At 38.5% G+C, this 18,715-nt stretch overlaps 1 protein-coding gene across 1 annotated transcript in view; it reads left to right on the top strand.

Annotated features, from left to right (window-relative positions):
* The first annotated feature begins 5,061 nt into the window (after nt 1-5,061).
* The window catches only part of shmt2 (serine hydroxymethyltransferase 2 (mitochondrial)), a 30,805-nt gene continuing 17,151 nt past the window's right edge, over nt 5,062-18,715 (top strand). The window contains exons 1-2 of the mRNA XM_074642407.1: nt 5,062-5,225; nt 17,994-18,185. Coding sequence (XP_074498508.1) covers nt 5,193-5,225; nt 17,994-18,185 — 225 coding nt within the window. The 5' untranslated portion in view covers nt 5,062-5,192. The remainder of the gene's footprint in view (nt 5,226-17,993; nt 18,186-18,715) is intronic.

Raw genomic sequence — 18,715 nt, 5'->3', positions numbered from 1 at the left:
AGGTATCTGATATCATTTTTAATTACATTTACCCTGAAACAGAAAAGAAAAATAACTATTGTATTGGAAGTAATATGACTGACAGATTCAGTTTGTTTGATCATGCAAACAAAGGAAGTATTTTTCAGTTGCACCTAATCCTCCAGTTGGCTTCCTCACAGTTTACTGACTGCTGTATTACTGGTGCCACTGTTATAACCTCATCTACCTACCTAGCAATATTTATCATTGCTTTCTTAAAGAGATGAGTTTATGGAAAAATGAAGCAGGATGGCATCACCATTCACCATTGCTATAATATATATATTAGGGTTGTCAATCTATTCAAATATTAAATTTTTTAATTGTCCATAGTTAATCGCGATTGATTGCAAATTAATCAAATTTTTGTATCTATTAAAATGTACCTTAAAGGGAAATTTGTCAAGTATTTAATACTCATTATCATCATGGAAGTGTGTAAATATGATTGCTTTATGCAAATGTATGCATATATTTATTATTGGAAATCAATTAACAACACAAAACAATGACAACTATTGTCCAGAAACCCTCACAGGTACTGCATTTGTTATAAAAATATGCTCAAATCATAACATGGCAAACTGCAGCCCAACAGGCAACAACAGCTGTCAGTGTGTCAGTGTGCTGACTTGACTCTGATTTGCCCAAAACTGCATGTGATTATCATAAAGTGGTCTGTTAAGGGGAGACTCGTGGGTACCATATCTTGAGGTCAAAGATCAAGGGACCCCTTTGAAATGGCAATGCCAGTTTTTCCTGACCAAAATTTTGTCTGGAGCGTTTTTTAGGCTCCTCTGCGACAAGCTAGTTTGACATGGTTGTGTATATATATTATATATATATATATATATATATATATATAATATATATATTAACACATCCAGATTAGAGGATAAAACTGAAAGCATAAGTAAACTCACCCACCTCTTCCTTGATTAAATTAAACACCTCCACCTTGCGACTACCTCAGACTGTTTCTCTTCCTCGTTTTTTCTCTCCCATCGAAGAGTCGTCTGCGGCTCTTTGCTCTCCACATTTTTGATCTGAGGATAATGGTGCTCAAAATTTCATTAGAAAACACACAGTCGATGCTAATTGAATCTTCATCTCACTCTGGCTCGATACCCTATTATGCTTTTGATCAATGACATTGAGGTGGAGGTCCAGGGAGGTCCATGTATCTTACACTGGTTGCTGTAGGTAGTCGGGACACAGATTGATGGAGTCGCTGCAACCCAGATTCTCTGGAGCTCCTCTCTTTGTGACACAGATTCTCTACGGTGGGTTGGTGAAGAATCACCGGACTAGTTGTTGTGGACGGATCCTCATGTACTCCTTAGTGTGTGGTCCTACATGTGATTGCATGTGTGTGTGAGTGTGTGATTCTGATTATCTGTATGCCTACAGTATGTGTGTTTGTCCAGGTATATTTCCTAGAATTAAAAAAACAACAACTAATAAACAATGAATTATAGTTATTATAGTAAGTGAATGACTTCATTAAAGGTCCCATATTATAAAAAAGTCAGATTTTCATGTTTTTTTATTTTAAAGCAGGCTTAAGTCCTATATAAATACTGTGAAAGTATCGAAACACTCAATCCACAGGGAAATACACACAGCCCGTATTCAGAAACTGCATTTGAAACAAGCCGTCCATTTGTGATGTCACAAATATACAATATTTAAACCCTTTACACAGATAAAACATAACCATTCTAAATGTGTCCCAGTTTATTCCTGGTTGCAGTGTATGTGAATGTCAGCAGCTGACAGGAAGTAAACATGGACCCAAGCTGGTACCTATAGCAACGCAATTCTGTTGCAATTTCGTCGCTATTCCGTTGAAATGCGCTGAAACCGAGCGTTTCAGACAGAGGGTAAATACAGGCATATTCAAGCCGACAGTATGAGAACAATTTTTTTTTTGAACATTACAGCATGTAAACATGTTCTAGTAGAAACACAAAATACAAGTATGATCCTGAAAATGAGCATGATATGGGACCTTTAAAGATTGTAATACTTCACAACAACACCGCTTCACTTGACACATTGATCATGTGGTACCTGTACATATGCAACAGTTAGTTGACTATACCAACTTAGATAGTGGAGCATAATGAGAGCAGCATTTTTGAGATACTGGGCCTAATAAGTTAAAATGGGTCCAAAATTGTTTTGAACAAAATTCAGATTTCAGATATGTTTGGAGAAAAAAAAAAACACACTGAAAATTATTAGTAAATTTATACAAACATGCTGACACTGTGGGCTGCACAGCAAGGGGGTCGCAGGTTCAAATCCAGCTTCGGGCCCTTCTGTGTGGAGTTTGCATGTTCTCCATGTGTTAGCGTGGGTTTTCTCCGGGTTCTCTGGTTTCCTCCCACAGTCCAAAGACATGCAGGTTAATTGTTGACTCTAAATTGCCCGTAGGTGTGAATGTGAATGGTTGTCTGTCTCTATGTGTCTGTGTACTGGGATAGTCTGGCAACCTTTGCCCAGTGTCAGCTGGGATCGGCTCCAGCCCCCCCTCCCCGCGACCCCGAATGGGATAAGCAGTTACAGATAATGAATGGATGAATGTTTTAATGACTTTATTATAAAGTTGACAGTAGATAGCTGACAGGAAAGGAGGGGAGGAGAGAGATGGGGAACAACACGCAACAAAGGGCCGTTCATGGTCGGCACCTTAATCCCTATAGGCCACCAAGGTGCTCCATTTATTTCTACTGTGGTGCTTTGCATTCATTGGGCAGATGGCAAAAAGCACCATGCACTAGAAACGAGTTTGAGCAGAGGACTTGACAAACAGAGTCAAACATGCAAAGTCACTTATTTTCAATAAATATGAATATGAGTGACTTTGCATGCATCAACTTGACTTGTGTCATGGTGTTTTGGGAAGCAGAGGGACACAGAAAGCATCCAAACTCCACTAGGAAGCACCAGGGTCTGAGATTCAAGCCGGGAAGCTCCTTGCTGTGCAAAAGTGAGTCAATTAAAATTGACTACTAAGCAGAGTAATCCGTAATCTCTTTCCTCTTTATTTACCTGCAACCTGGCTATTCAAGTGCAGTGGCATATGTCCATGAACAATTAATTAAACATCTAAATGCTGAACATGTTTATCTAAACATACTGTATATCAACAATGATGAAACAATTGCTTATAAGCAAGCAAGATAAAGGTTTTGCTTGAAATATTTTAGCTTTATCAAAGTTGAGAAGTGTGGTGTGCATTCACAACTGTCACGGGTGTAGACTTGCACATAATTAAAAATAAAGAAATGTATTGATATAAATAAATAATGGATGATAAATAATGTGTAGCCTCACAAAAAAAGTGAAAACTGCTTTCACTCAGTGTCGTCTGTAACAGACTCAGTCACCCTGTGAGCATGAAAATGAAATGAGTTGATAGAAGATGAATCAGTAAAATCAGTGGTGGAAAGTAACTAAGTACATTTACTGAAGTACTGCACTTACAAATTTGAGGTACTTGTACTTTATTTGAGTATTTCCATTTCCTGCTACTTTATAGGCTATATTTATACTCTTAAGAGGCAAATGTACTTTTTACTCCACAACATGTATTTGATAACTTTAGTTACTAGTTACTTTGCAGGTTCAGATTAATAATACCAAATATAATCAACAAATAAATGATGTATTATTGATAAGACTTTATTGATCCTCTGGGGAAAAGTAACAAGCTATACTCAGCAGTATAAAGTATTAAAAGTAGCTTAACCTTTATCAGCTACATCATTAAAGTAATGTGTGCAATAATAATGAAAATACATTATTGTGCAACATTATTCTGAAATGGACCATCCTTTACAAGTGTGTGATCCTTCGTTCCTGCAGCTGTCAGACTCCACAACCAGCACTGCTCCCAGTAGACCACTTACACACCAAAAAACTGATAATAATCTGATATTTTCAGGTGGAATTTAATTCATTCATTCATTCATTCATTCATTCAGTCATTCATTCATTCATTCATTTATCCATTCTCACTGTGCAATATCATTTTCCACTTGTGCAATTCTGTTAATAGTCTGTTTTTTGCACTATCCCCTTTGCTGCTGTACACTGCAAATTTCCCCACTGCTGACTAATAAAGGAATATCTTATCTTATCTTATCTTCCTCATAATGAGTACTTTTACTTTTGGTACTTTAATTAGGCTATATCTTGACACTAATACTTTACTTTAACTTTGTGTAAGTACAATTTTGAATTCAGGACTTTTACTTGTAGTATTTTTTTCACACTGGTGGTATTTTAGATTACTTCTACCTCTATTGGAGTTAATGAATGACAGATACAGTTGTAGGCCTAGGTCAGGGGTCTGCAACCTGCAACTACGGAGCCACATGCGGCTATTTAGCCCATCTCCAGTGGCTCCCTGTGGATTTTTAAAAAATGGAAATGAATTTTTTGTTTACATTTTCATTTTCATTCATCATTCTTGTAGGTCTATGGTACGACGGTACGACGGAGTATTAGGGCCACATTGAGGAAAAACAATAAATCTTAGATTTCGAGAATAAAGTCATAAGATTTACGAGAATAAAGTCATAGGTTTACGAGAAGAAAGTTGTAATTGTAATTTTAAGTGTTATTTTCTCTTTTTTCTCATAAAGTTATGACTTTATTCTCATAATATTACAACTTTTTTCTTGTAAAGTTATGACTTTATTCTTGTAATATTACAACTTTTTTTTTTTCATGTATAAAGTTATGATTTTATTTTGGAAATCTCATATGTTTTTTCCCACAATGTGGCCCTGATACTCCATCATACATTTGCACCTTGACCCTCAATGCACTAGACTTATATACTATATACTTAGATTATAAACTGTGTTTCCTTCATCAAAATGCTCAAATGTTTTGGGGCTCCAGACAAATTTTTTTTCTTTTTTTTTTGCCTAAAACTGCTCTTTTGATAGTAAAGGTTGCTGACCCCTGCTGTAGTCACACTGCTGTTTTAAACAAGGGGCCTACAACTCCCAGCAGCCCTTGCGGCAGGATAAACGTAACCATCCGTTGCCAACAACTTCAGCCAGCCTCTCTGGAGCCTGTCAGCGGTGAGTCTCCTGCTGGCCGAGCTGCGACTGCTTCTTCTTCCTCTTCCTCTGGTCCTGACTACTGGAAACATGCTGTCCTTCGCTCTCAGACAACTCACACGGGTACGTGAATCATAAAGTGATGTTAACGTGTCATTGTTTCTTATTTGAGTTGTTGTAACTCAGCTGTGTGGTTGAACTGTGTAGCTAGCTTAACGCCACTAACGACACTACAGTAGCTAGTAGGGGGTTTACATTACACACCTGTGCTTTAACAAGTCACCTAAAAGAAGAATATCTTCTGCAGGTAACTGCCAGCTATCGTTTCTGTCCTGTTCCTGTTGTGTATTGGACATATCTGTTGTTAGTTAGCTGATATAAGCTAGCAGGCTGTCAGTGTTACATAGCTGCAGCTGAGTCCACGTGATGATGCAACAGAGACTGCTCAGTTTCATCATGTGGGAGGACAACACTGATCATCACCAAAAGCTCTACATTTATACACCTCTCTTGGGTTATTTAGTTATGGTAACCTCATGACATGTTCTACAATTAATCCGCATTACACACGCCTTTTTTTTTGTTTGATTTGTTTTACTTAAAGGGTTTTTTATGAAGCCTCAGTCATGGTAACTTAGTGCATATAATAGATAGATAGATAGATAGATACAGTACATAGATAGATAGATAGATGGATAGATAGATAGATAGATAGATAGATAGATAGATAGATAGTAACTCCCGAGGGAAATTCGAGTTTCCAACATCACAGTTCCATAGTGCCAAACATGTTAATAAAAACAGTAAAAAAGTTAGTAGTGCAGAGTAAGAAGTACAAAAAAATATACCAGATATAAAAATACAAGGAGATGAAGAAAACTGTTAAAACTGAATATAGTGCGGGCTAACATCTGTGAAACAGGACTATTAAAAAAAGTGAATATAATAAAAATTAGTATAGTGCATTATTATGCAAGAGAGGGTCAGCTCAGCAGACAATGATATAAGACCCCCCCCTCCCCCCAATAACGTTCAAAGTGCAAAATGAGGATGATACATACAGCAGGAGCACTTAGAAAATATTAACCTCCTGCTTTGAGATAATTATGTAACAGATAAGGCTGTGTTTTTGTCAAATCAATAGTCATTGTTCAGCAGATTCTTGACAGCTGAAGTGTTTATTACTTTAGGTTAGCTTTGTACGCTTAATATTCCTGATATGGATATTATCTTAATGTATATGCTTAATCTAAGCTCAAAGGTCCACTTACCCTATACACTCCTGTTTATAAGGTAGCTAAACCTAATGATAAAACTCATATTTAATCTACTCTAGTTGATATAAATGGGTTGGGCAAAAGTGTTTGAAACACCTTTCAGTATAATGCATAACAATTCAACAGCGCCACAATCTGCAGCCACGAGAATGACCATAAAGTTGAATGAACACCTCTCTAAACCAGGTCCAACAACATCTGATTAAAATATGACCTTATACTTAAATGAACACCTTTGACACAGTCTTCATAATTTATCTTTAACATTACAGATGTGCAGAACAGAACTACGTTACAGTGTACAGTGGATTCATTATTTTTTTTTATACATATCTTTTTTTTAATTGGAAGAACGTTGCAAGGCATATAAATCACATATCAAATGAGTAGTCATTTTTTTTCATCCATTTGTCCGTCCCACCGCCAAAAGTAAGACAAATAAATGAAATAACCAATATCACACTAATAGCTAAAATAAATAAAGTACATTTTAAAAAAAACAATCAAAAAGAAAATAAATAAGGAGGCTCAGTTGCCACAACCACGCAGAGATTCAATATGGTTTAGGACAGGTTTCCAAGGCTTTTCAAAACAATTAAGGGAACCCTTAAGGGGTAATCGAAGTTTCTCCAAACCAATGGACAGAAACGGATCTTTCACCCACCTATTGAGAGTCAGAGGTAGAAGATGTTTCCATCTAAAAATAATAAGTTGCCTTGTCAACAAGGGACTGGTATCGTAGCAGTATTATATGCTACGTTAAGTGTTGAAGATCTCGGACCAAAATGTCATAACATACATTTTATTTATTATTATTATTATTATTATTATTATTATTATTATTATTATTATATGTTTTTAAAATCTTATTCCCTGTTAAGGTATTTGTAGACCCCCTTGATAAATACATTTTGAATGACAAATTGTTTGCCCAGTGATCTCATTTCAAAGTTATATGAAGTTTAATAGTCTGACAGTGTTTTTATTAAACAAGTTACTTGATTAGTCGAGACATCGGGGTGATGGAGGTGTTGGAAAAAACAAGTTGGTTGAGGGCTATTAATATCCTAATTTTGAACTTTATGAAGTGACCCATTTTGGAGATGGTGCGAATTTCATGTAGCTTCTCTGAAACAACTAGGCTATGCCAAGTTTGTGCCAAAATCTTGTGGCATGTGTTCAGACCTAGTTTTATAAGTCACTGCCGGTGTGTTTGAAGTCTCCCATTAAACCGACTGACTCACATGCTTGCATGCTTTTCCTATTGGTGGTAATTGGTTAAATGTGCATCTTCATTGAATTTGAAAAGGACTCACAAGACTCTTATTTCTTTTTTTGTTAAGACATACAGTGTCCTCACAGGATCTCTCTGTGAGAGAGAGATTTCAGGCCTTGTGCAGTTATTTCTTATTGCTGTTGACATACATTTTTTATGAGGACAGTTTTAGGATTGGTGTAAAGATGAGGGAAACCCAACTTTTGTGACTTGTATCATAAAGGAGTAGTTAATCTCTTGCTGTGGATAGTATTATCTGTGGAAAGTCGACTGCTTTGTTCATTATGGGGTTGTTGGCTCTTAAATAGGCCAGCTGCTGCAGGTAATGGAGTCCAAAGATTCCAGTTTGTCAATTTAAGAATTAAATAATCTCCAATCCCATTATGAAAAACCTTTCTGCCAGTACAGGAGGCCAAAAAAGCAAGGCTCTCTGCTAATGAGAGCATTTATTATAGATTGATCTTTATAGATTTTCATCTACTTTTCCATAAGCCTTTTTTTTATTTTATTTTATTTTATTTAGCATTTTTAGGCTGTGTTTCTAGTGCAGCTAATTTATGATGATGATTAATTTGTTCAATTTGAATCTTTGAATTCAACATATAAAGATCACTTCTCACCAAATAAAGAGGTGTTCAAGCTTGGGTTCACTGTATAATGGTGGGGAAACAATTCAGCTTTAAACTTTTTGAAGAACTTTTGAGTTCAAAATGACACAAATTTAAATTGTAAAGCTAGACCTAAGGCTAGACCTGTTACAACTAGATAGTTTGGAAATTCAACATGCCAATGATGTAACCAGCAAACTCGCATCCATTTACACTGAAAGAGAGAAACTCAAGAAAACTATTAACCTATCTACTCAGTTATCTTCTGGTTTTTCAGAAGTATCAATGCTGAACAAAACTTTTTTATCTGTGAAATTTCCCTCCTAAACAATTTATACTACTTTATACTACGTATCTTTAGTTATGTTGTGTACTCAAGTCAGTAACTTAGGGTTAGAGTTAAATATGATTGAAAATGTATAAATAATACTTATTAGTCAAAATCAATACTAAAAGTACACTTTTTCCGTGCTGCTGTATACTGACAGATTATAGATTTGTTTTGCAGGGCTTTGTTTTTAGTTGGTGAGAAGACTTGCTGCCCTTTTGCGGTTTGGTCAAAGAATGTATATTGCTAAGAAGTGAATGTCAGTTGTTCGTTCCATTGCAACGTCAGCGCCCAGCAGCAGAGCTACGCTTATGCCATTTTGGACTAAAAGCGATTACCGGACATCAGCAAAATGTCCGCCTACGAAGTGCTGTACAAAATTAAAACAAAATTATTTCTATTCTATTGTCATACTTTTAATGTTTCTATAGAAATTTTCTGTGTTGAACAATACAAATATTATAAATATGCATACTACTATAACTATTTACTTACTTACTTATTTATTTAACTTTTTTTGCCCAGCGGCTTCCCAGAGGAGCATAAAGTGAGCGATGGACATAAATGGATGTACATGAATAAAAAAATCCATCACACAGATTTCAAGAGCAATCTCAAACTTTTTCATGTCAAGGATTTCCAAAATATATGTACAATAGACCACAGACCATGGATGTATAAGAGGTTCAGCCCTGTGGGTTTCCCGTGCGCGATAGGAAATAGCCTTCAACTACATTCAATTCTGTTGATGTCATGCTACTAGCACTGCTAGCTACTGGCCGATAGCTGGTTGTTTGGGAACAGAGACGTTAATACATCCACCACGGTACAGGCTTACAGCATACAGCTCATGGGTGTATTATAAGATAATAAAAGTGATGAATTACATCCAATATATCCATAATTACAGTGGCATACAGCTGGCAGAACTGGATATGTCATATGAGCGTGCAGGGTGGTGCAGTCTCGTGGGTCTGATGCATGTTCATTATACCAAGGAAAATAACTCTGGATTCAGCTATTAGTTAATTTTACAACTTTTAAGACACAATGATTTAAATGAGGCCTATTTAAGTGTTCATTCTGGGAAGTTGATTTACTTAAAAAACATTATCCTCTGATTGACAGACGTCTTTTTATACATTAATGTCTATGGATTCATTGCCGTTTTCAGTCCAAAATGGCGAAAGTGTTTGGGCAGCGCCATCTAGCGTCTATTGTCAAAAAAGCACCGGAGTTTTGCTTTTTTGCTTCTACACTTTTTGGTTTGGTGCATAACTCCTACTCATAATGCTTTTGTTTGAAGTTCTGAGGAAAAGATTTGCAGCTGCTTTTCCAACTTTTCTCAGAAGTATAGAGTCAACAGAGCAGAGGTTGACTCGGTTGGACAAGAGGCAACGGCATTTTTGTTTTCATCTATATGTTGTCAACATAAACCAGCAGAGTGCTATTGGTGCATTCAGTAAGGGACCAAGCAGTGAAGCAACGAGGAAACAGGAGTTGTTGAACTAATTTGGGCTTTTTATTCAGCCAAAAAATAACAAAACATTATTAACCAATAATTGAATACCTAGGTCTAACAAAAAAGAGGTTAAAGTAATATAACAATACTTATTCCCACTATTAAACCAGATGTTAACTGAACAAAACTAACCCAAACAATGAACCATGAGGGCAGATATATATAGGGCTTAGCCAAACCAAAATAGAACACAAAGGGGTAAACAAGATGGACACAAAATATAATTAAATACCAAGCAGAACTAACTACAACCAAATCCCCCCCATAACATTGCAGCACTTGGTTTGGCCCAGTTTGAGTCCTCATGGCAGCACTTGGTTTGAGTCCTCAGCCACGCCCCTATCTCCACCAGGAAGTCAGCTCCCCCAACAGCCAACTCAAACAAAGAAACAAATGATTAATATAACAAATAATAATATGTGTAACCTCACAGTGTTAATGTGTGAATCTAAACTATATAAGGTTAAACACAAATAAGTGATGTTAATTGTAAAGGTATAGTTGGCTGCAAATTAAATGAACCTGTGTAGGTAGTAAACTAATGAGATGAGAGAGTGTGAATCGGAATGATATTACCCTGTGTGGCTGTGACCATCACAATTACCCAGCAATACGCTTCGAGATTTTTTTTAACCGACTCTTTAAATTGGCTCGGAAACAGTTTCCGGTGTCACCCTGAACACAGCCTGTCTGGCTTCATCACCTCCCACACCCGAACCACTAAAATTCCAATTTAATGCTTTTATACACATCAGTTTTTGACATACACTAACATGACACTGTCACAGTAGAGTTATTCTTTAGCTATTTGAATTCAGTTTTATTCATTTAACAGGAGCAGAACAGAAACATATTTTTTCAGCCCGGTGTCATGGCTTCATCCATTTTTTATTTTTTTTTTCAACAGCAATGTTTATACATTGCTTGGAGCTACTCTGATTCCATGAAAGATGACTGCTGCTTCCTTCAAAATTTTCAAGTGCTTCTCATGTCACGACCAGCCTAAACATGCATCAAACAAACAAACATCTGCCAGTGTCTTGGGATACCTCACACTACTGCATGTACCTCGTGCATGTTTTAAGCCTTTTTGCTTTAGTTTGCTTACATCTTGACAAACAAAAACTACACTTCTGCATCCAAATATAACATATGTATGTGTGTAGAGCAGTTCAATGAGTTTTTCAAAGGATAACAGCACTTTATGAATTATCATTTGAATTAAAAACACGTGCTTGTTCAGGCATCTCAAAAGAGAGGATGTGCTTCTTTCATCTGTCTTATATCATTGAATATTTAGCAATGTGAAAACGTCACATGGGGCTATGAGAAATTATGCCAGGCATTTATCACTAGTTTGTAACATTTAACAGACAAAATGATTAATGATTAATCAGTAATTATTGGCAGATTAATTGATAATAATAATAATAATAAACGTTAGTAATGCAATTAGTAATAATAAACCCTAGTTTAGTCAAGTTACAGCTACAATGCCAGACAGTCCTTTCCATTTTCTTTAGATTTAGGGTACAGTGGATTGAAAACCAACGTAAACTGATTTTCTCGGCTTTTACTGGTGGTATGAGAATAAAGTACGTTTTACGATTGATTTAGCTATATTTGGGCATGGCTCAACAATAAGGATTTCCCGCTTGCCCGTGGCAAGTAAAGTGCCAAGTCGGGCTAGTAAATCTAGCAACTCACTTGCCCGATAGGCCACACAGCAACACAAACGATAGGGCAAGTGGTAAAACATAATTAAATACACTTTTTTTTTTCTGAGCTGATGATAGAAGTAGCTAAGGAGTGAGCCATCTCACTTCCTTCACATCTCTGTTGAGAGTTTCACAATGCGTAATACCGTTCGGGCACTCCCGAGAAAATGGCGGCGGGTAAAGACAAAGTTCATGGGCTGAAGTGCAAGCGAGCATTTCACTTGTCCTGGAAACAGAAGTTTAGTGGGGTGGGTGAAAAACTGACTCCAGAAACTTCAGCAATGTATTACGCTGTGTGCTGCAAGTTTGAGAGCAAGGTGGATAAAACGGGGTCGTTCAAAGGCACGTCAAGTTTGCGAAAAAACTTCGCTGGGGTGATATAATAAGAGCCGACAGCATCTAGCTTGCATGGCATCTAAGAGTTATTTGATAACTGCTAATAAATAAAACAATTTTGAGTAAGTGAAAATTGACTTTGGGCAAGTAGATTTCTGACCCTCTTGCTCTACCGGGCAAGTGGGTCAGGTTTTAGGTGGCCGGAACAAGATTTTACAATGCAGGATAACCCAATCAAGAATCTTTATCTTTGATTTAACAAACTGTGCACTTGACAGGGACAATAAGAAGGTTGTGGGCATAGGCACTCCCAGACAATACCAGCAGTACAGTCCACAGCATTCATCTAGACTCCCTGAGGCACCAGGAGGCCAAGTGTAGAGCTCTTTTGACCATCATCACCATCACCACAAGAAGCATTGTGGAAAGATTACAGCATAAATATATCGTTCCACCGCCTACACCTCCTGAAGATTGGCTTTGTTGCCAGCATCGCTTATGTCTCTGATTGTCTCCCTGACAACCCTTTGACCCGAATAGAGTGGAGTGGCCCTGGACTCAGCCTCCGTCCCTTCACGCCTCTTCACCCCATCCAGATTTCTCAGTCTAGTGTTATCTAGACTGAATCACAGGGCAATTTGTAACGGACAGCCCTGCTATTAGTCAGTGACAGGGAAAGAGGCAACTACGTGTCACACTGACGGATGCTGCTGCCCTGTTGACACTTCTTCTCCCCAACCTTACATATTTCTTTTTTTTCCTTCACTGTTTCTCCTCTCTAGTCCCTTCTGTTTTGCTTCTGTTACCTGGCTGATTGTTGTTTGGTACAGCCACTGATGGACAGCAGTCATCTGTAAAATTGACTCGCCTCAGGAGCTGCTTCAGGAAATGGGCAAAAATAATACAGAACTAGGATTAATGAAATGATTTCCTTTCTTTCCTTTTCTTCTTCTCTGCCATTGGTCTTTGGGCACAGATGTTTGACAGGAAAGGTAAACTGCCAACAATTACCTTTATCATTGTCAGGCAGATGCAGTGCATCTGTGACTCTGCCATTATCTCGTGCTCGGCATCCACGTTGATGTGGCCTATCCCGCCCCTTTTCTCACAGCACAGTTTTCATCAAGTTCACCTTCAAACGACAGCATCATCTGTCGCCTAAAAATAGTCCCACTGTGACATATTTGGTGCTTGTATCTTGGCTCTCACTTTTCTTGGATCTGTTTATCTTGTGTTTATTAATTAATCTCCCGTAAAGATCAGGGCTGGGAAATGAGGCAGGAAAGCAGAGAGGCAGACCGCAGGGACTGACCTGTGTGTTGTTTGTTTAAGCCCAGTGCTGTCCCGTTTGGAGGCCATGGAAGTGATATCGATGACAAGTCGAACTAATAAAAACGCCACATGAGTGCTACTTGGCTGAGCGTGCTTAGCAGCTTAGGGTGACAGGACGAGGGTGGGAAAAGGAAAGCAGGGATGAAGATGAAGGCGATGAGGAGGAGGTGGAGGAGGGTGAGGCACCCTTGTCTGTTTTGCAGTCGTCAGTAGCGCTATAACCATGGCAGCGTTGGCTTGCGTTGGGTTTTTCTGCCACTGCTTTCCCTGGCCTTGGTGTGCCCCAGCAGAAGCGCAGACAGCGAAGGACAGTTCCCGTCAAGATTTAATGACCCGTGTGATTTCTCAGCAAGAAACTTGTCCTCAGAGGCAGCTCGACCTGTCTCCCCAGGCCCTCATCTCTTCCAGAACCCAGAGGGGGGGCCTTCTCCCCTTCTCCACCATCGACACTGCCACCGGTGACAGAAGGCCAGAGCAGAGACTGTTAGAAAGCGGCCATTAGTGTGCAAGTTGCCTCCCCTGGTGTGTCACCGCTGCCCCCTCTGCCACCCCGGGGAGCAGATGAAGAGGCGGAGTAGAGAGGATGGGCCTAACAGCGATGGAGTAGATAAACTATCTGCAAGCTGTTCCTGAGGATAAAATGCTCTTATAACTGTTTTTTTTTACAAAGGATGTTGAATTATGAGACTAAGGCCCAGGCCACACTGGGAACGTGAGCAGCGTGTGACGGCTGCGGAACCTGTTTTTTTTTTATTTCGGCGCCCATGTTAACAGATTAGAGCAGCCACACTGCCCGCGTGAGCAGCGCGGTTCAGGTGTGGCTCGGCAGTGTCTCAGCTGCGTCTCTTCTAGAGGTTCAAGGTCCCGCCTATTTTTTCTGCGTGCCGCGCACGGTTCACGGCAAAAATAGCATCATCATACCAGCAACATTACTACAGTTACTATGTTACTATGATTTATTTTTAACTCAACACTTCCTGCTTCCGTTTCAAAATAAAAGCCCTCAAGCGCTTTTTTCTGTGGACAGAATTCCTTCATTTGTTAACACGAGGCTTTTATTCTGAAATATTTACAGGACAGTGTTGTAGAAAATGCAGTGACTTGCACGGCTCCATGCATGAATAAAGTACCAGGTTTGAACTGTGGATTATTACTATTATTTACAAATGAGCTTCTTAACCTTTTTCTGTCTAAAATAAATATAAATGACATTTATAATGAAGTGAAATCGCTATTACAAAAGGAAAACTCTGTAGAAAGAAAGGGCTGGCAGCAGCAGCGCAGGAGCAGAAATCGCTGCCAGTTTGGACACCACAACCGTGAAACATACAGCAGTTAAGCGAGGCAGCAGTTAAGCGAGGCAGCCGCCACGCGCTGCTGTCATGCCCAGTCTGCCCAACATTAACATGCTTAATTTTTTGTCTTTAAAACATGTGGAAAAACTACATATTTGGTGTCTTTGCTAGATTTACAGTGCAGTAAGGCCGCTACAAAAGATTAATTACCCAAAACAAATTTACACCACATGGAATAAGCGTAAATCGCATTTTTTTTTTTTTTTTTATATGGTTGTCTTCAACCAGTCCTGAGCATTGTGTTAATTGCTTTTTAATGGCGCTATTAAAGGGAGGTTGTCCCTCACACCCCAGCAGCACACCTGTACAGATGATAACTATAGGTTGGCAGTGGGGGGATTTATCTCCACTCACAGTCATCATCATATTGTTGATTAAATGATGTGAGAGAGCCAATTTGTTCTAAATGCAATCAACCTGTCGTGGATTTATTTTATTTTTTTTCATTTTCTGAGTGTTCTCCCGCACAGTGTACTCCCTGTTGATTGGGGTTTAGTCGTTTGGTGCTTACAAAGGTTTTATATTATCTATGCAAAGAATCTACTGTATGCAACACCAAACCAGAAATGTAGTGTTTAATCCATCAGGCATAGTGTATAGAAGAGACAGGGTTGAAGCCAGTATAGGATTCATGCTTAACTTTAAAAAAGAAACAGAGACAGTGAAAATTGTATGGACTCTGCACACTCCCATGATCAGGCACTGCAGCAGCAGGAGAACTCGCCAGCCCCAGTCCAGATTAGATAAGCAGGAAGTGCTGAATCTGTTCTCTATATGCCTCCTTCGGTACACTGAGGCTGTAAAAGTCAGTCCCTCAGTTTGTAGAAGTGCTGATAGAAGCATAATTGAACAACCATGCTGATTATTGATATCATGCAAACACGCCAGTTTCTAATTATACCAGGCTACATATTGGAGTGTGTGAGGAACAGAAGAGGGGACTTGAAATGTCTCCTTATTTATATTGGACAAATCGGGGTGTTACCTCAAATATGTAAAATGATCAAATTATGGCTGTCAAAGTTAACGCATTGATGCAATTCGATCTTTCGGAGGTTGTAGCGGGCTCAGTTTTAAAGCTAAAGTATTGTACTGCTATCATATGAAAGTAGAAAACCTAAGGAATCCATTGGCTTGTCGCAAAGAAGGCTAAATAACACTCCAAACTTGCGTTAAATTTTGGTGAGAAAAACTGGCATGGTCATTTTCAAAGGGGTACCTTGACCTCTGACCTCAAGATATGTGAATGAAAATGGGTTCTATGAGTACCCACGAGTCTCCCCTTTACAGACATGCCCACTTAATGATAATTACATGCAGTTTTGGGCAAGTCATAGTCAAGTCAGCACACTGACACACTGACAGCTGTTGTTGCCTGTTAGACTTGAGTTTACCATGTTATGATTTGAGCATATTCGTTTATGCCAAATGCAGTAGCTGTGAGGGTTTCTGGACAATATTTGTCATTGTTTTGTGTTAATTGATTTCCAATAATATATATATACATACATTTAATATATAAATATATAGATAAAGTAAGCATATTTGTCCACTCCCATGTTGATAAGAGTATTAAATACTTTACTCCTTTTAAAGTACATTTTAAACAGATAGAAATTGTGTGATTAATTTGCAATTAATCGTGATTAACTATGGACAATCATGTGAATCATCGCAAATAAATATTTTATTGATTGACAGCCCTAGATGAAATACATTATGTAGAAAAATAATGCTCTGTGTAACGTCTCTTCATTACGTTCTGGTCACTCTTTGCGGGTGGAGCCACAACTAGTTTAATCTTCTTAGATAATATTATTCCAAAATGCATGTTGTTATTCTTTTTTTCCCCCTCTACACATCCACCAGGGTCTGACATTAACTTTTTTCACTGCCTGTCACTGTGGCAGGCAAGTTTTTTTTTGTCTGCCACTCAGAAATTATATCTGCCACTTTTGAAATATCTGCGCTTAATGAAGGAATAACATTTTAGATCTGATGTTATTCAATGTTCCAATATATTTTACACAATAAACATTATATACATGGTAAATTACAGTGTTTGAATTACATCGTAGCTTCCAGGGGAGCCCCTATTTTTCGGGGCAGAGAGGGTACTGTTCACAGTACTGTACTGTACTTTGTTATTGTCATCTACTGTCTAGTGGTTGTTTACATAAAAACACACAATTCAAATGATTCTGATTATTTAAATATTTGCTTTGATTAAAAAAATCTTGGCAAGCTGCTTAGAGCTAGTGTTAGGGAATTATGACCTGTTTAACTTCCTATCTATTTTATATTGCTATGAAAACATCTCCTTCAAACAACTGGATTTATTAAAGTTTCTCGACAATAACGTAATTTTACGAGATTACATTTGAACACATCATGATACCGTTGTAATTCACCTTCCCCCAATAGTCATTTTTCCTGAGCAGCGTTTGAACGCCTCATAATAACTCAATGGCACCTCCTTTAACATTAATAGCTCCATTATTTAGCCAAGCAGGAATGTGCTGCCCACCGCCTTCTAACATGTAACGTTACTAACTCTCCTCCTGCTGATTTCAACACAGGTTTGTTGTTCACAGTGAAGCTTTATCAGGGAAAAAAATTTAGTGGACAAGTAAGAACCCGTTTTTAACGGGAACCGGTTCTCTATTCCCATCCCTAGCGTTTCCTTGTCTGCCAAACCGGTTGATGGTTTGACGGTGTTACGCGCTGCTGCCAACAATTTACCCTGTGGCAGGTGCCAATTTCAGAACATGACAAGAACATTTAAAATGTTTTTCTCATCTTGCTAAATGTTCCTGATGATGCCAGAAACCTTGCAGCTGCAATACATAGTGTAGTCCTACTCTTTTACCATACTGTTATTAAAGCCATGGTAATTTGCTGTGCAGTAAGATTTTGGTTGAATAGTAAAATCTGCAGAATGAAAAAAAACGTGGCAACTTATGTCAGTCCTCATGAGACCCATTTTAGTGCAATGATACAGTATTAAAAGGTGTTCACCATAACTGTTATATCTGTATAAAACATACTTTTATTTGTTCCTTTTCTCTCTCTCTCTCGCTCTTTCTCTCTCTCTCTCTCATCATACCCCCCAAACCTGCTACTTCTCTTCTGCTCACAGCCACTGTGCCAGCGAGCCCCAGTTCGCCTCTGTGTACGTGGCCAGCACTCCCACGCCGCTACCCGTACGGTGGATGAAGATCGTCCATGGACAGGCCAGGAAAGCCTGGCTCAGGACGACCCCGAGATGTGGGATCTGCTGCTAAAGGAGAAGGACAGGCAGTGCCGCGGCTTGGAGCTCATTGCATCTGAGGTAAGACATCTCGCTTGATGAAGTGTTTTTTACCTTTTAAGTACATTCTACTTAACTGAATAGTTAACAGAGAAGGGAGGATGGTATAGACATTTATTTTAACCTCTTGATTAGTCAGCCAACGATGCCTTAAAAATGTTGGCACGGAATTGACATGCAGCTGGCAGATACTTTGAATTACAAAGTAAAAGATTTTTCATTGAGTCAGCCTTTAGTAGAATATAAAGACCCATCCCCTACCATCCTGTACTGATTGAGTTGACTCATTTTTAAAGAAAGACAGTCAATGTAAACACTTACTCAATGTGTGTTAGAGCTGGCAGCACCTCCCCCGTATGTTGGCAGTGCAGATAGCTGAGAACGCCTCATCACCTCTGATTAATGTTTTGGCAAAATGGATGAATGAATAGAATTGCTAGCTTCATGGATATCTATTCTGGTTGTATCTTTTTTCCCCCTCCATATTACTGCTGGTAGCATTGACAGAAAAGCCTTTATCAGTGGTTTATCAGGGCTCATACTCTAGATAA

Source organism: Sebastes fasciatus, chromosome 1, assembly GCF_043250625.1.
Source record: "Sebastes fasciatus isolate fSebFas1 chromosome 1, fSebFas1.pri, whole genome shotgun sequence".
Taxonomy (NCBI): domain Eukaryota; kingdom Metazoa; phylum Chordata; class Actinopteri; order Perciformes; family Sebastidae; genus Sebastes; species Sebastes fasciatus.
The sequence above is the reverse complement of the archived record's forward strand: the minus strand, read 5'-3'. Positions and strand labels throughout refer to the sequence as shown.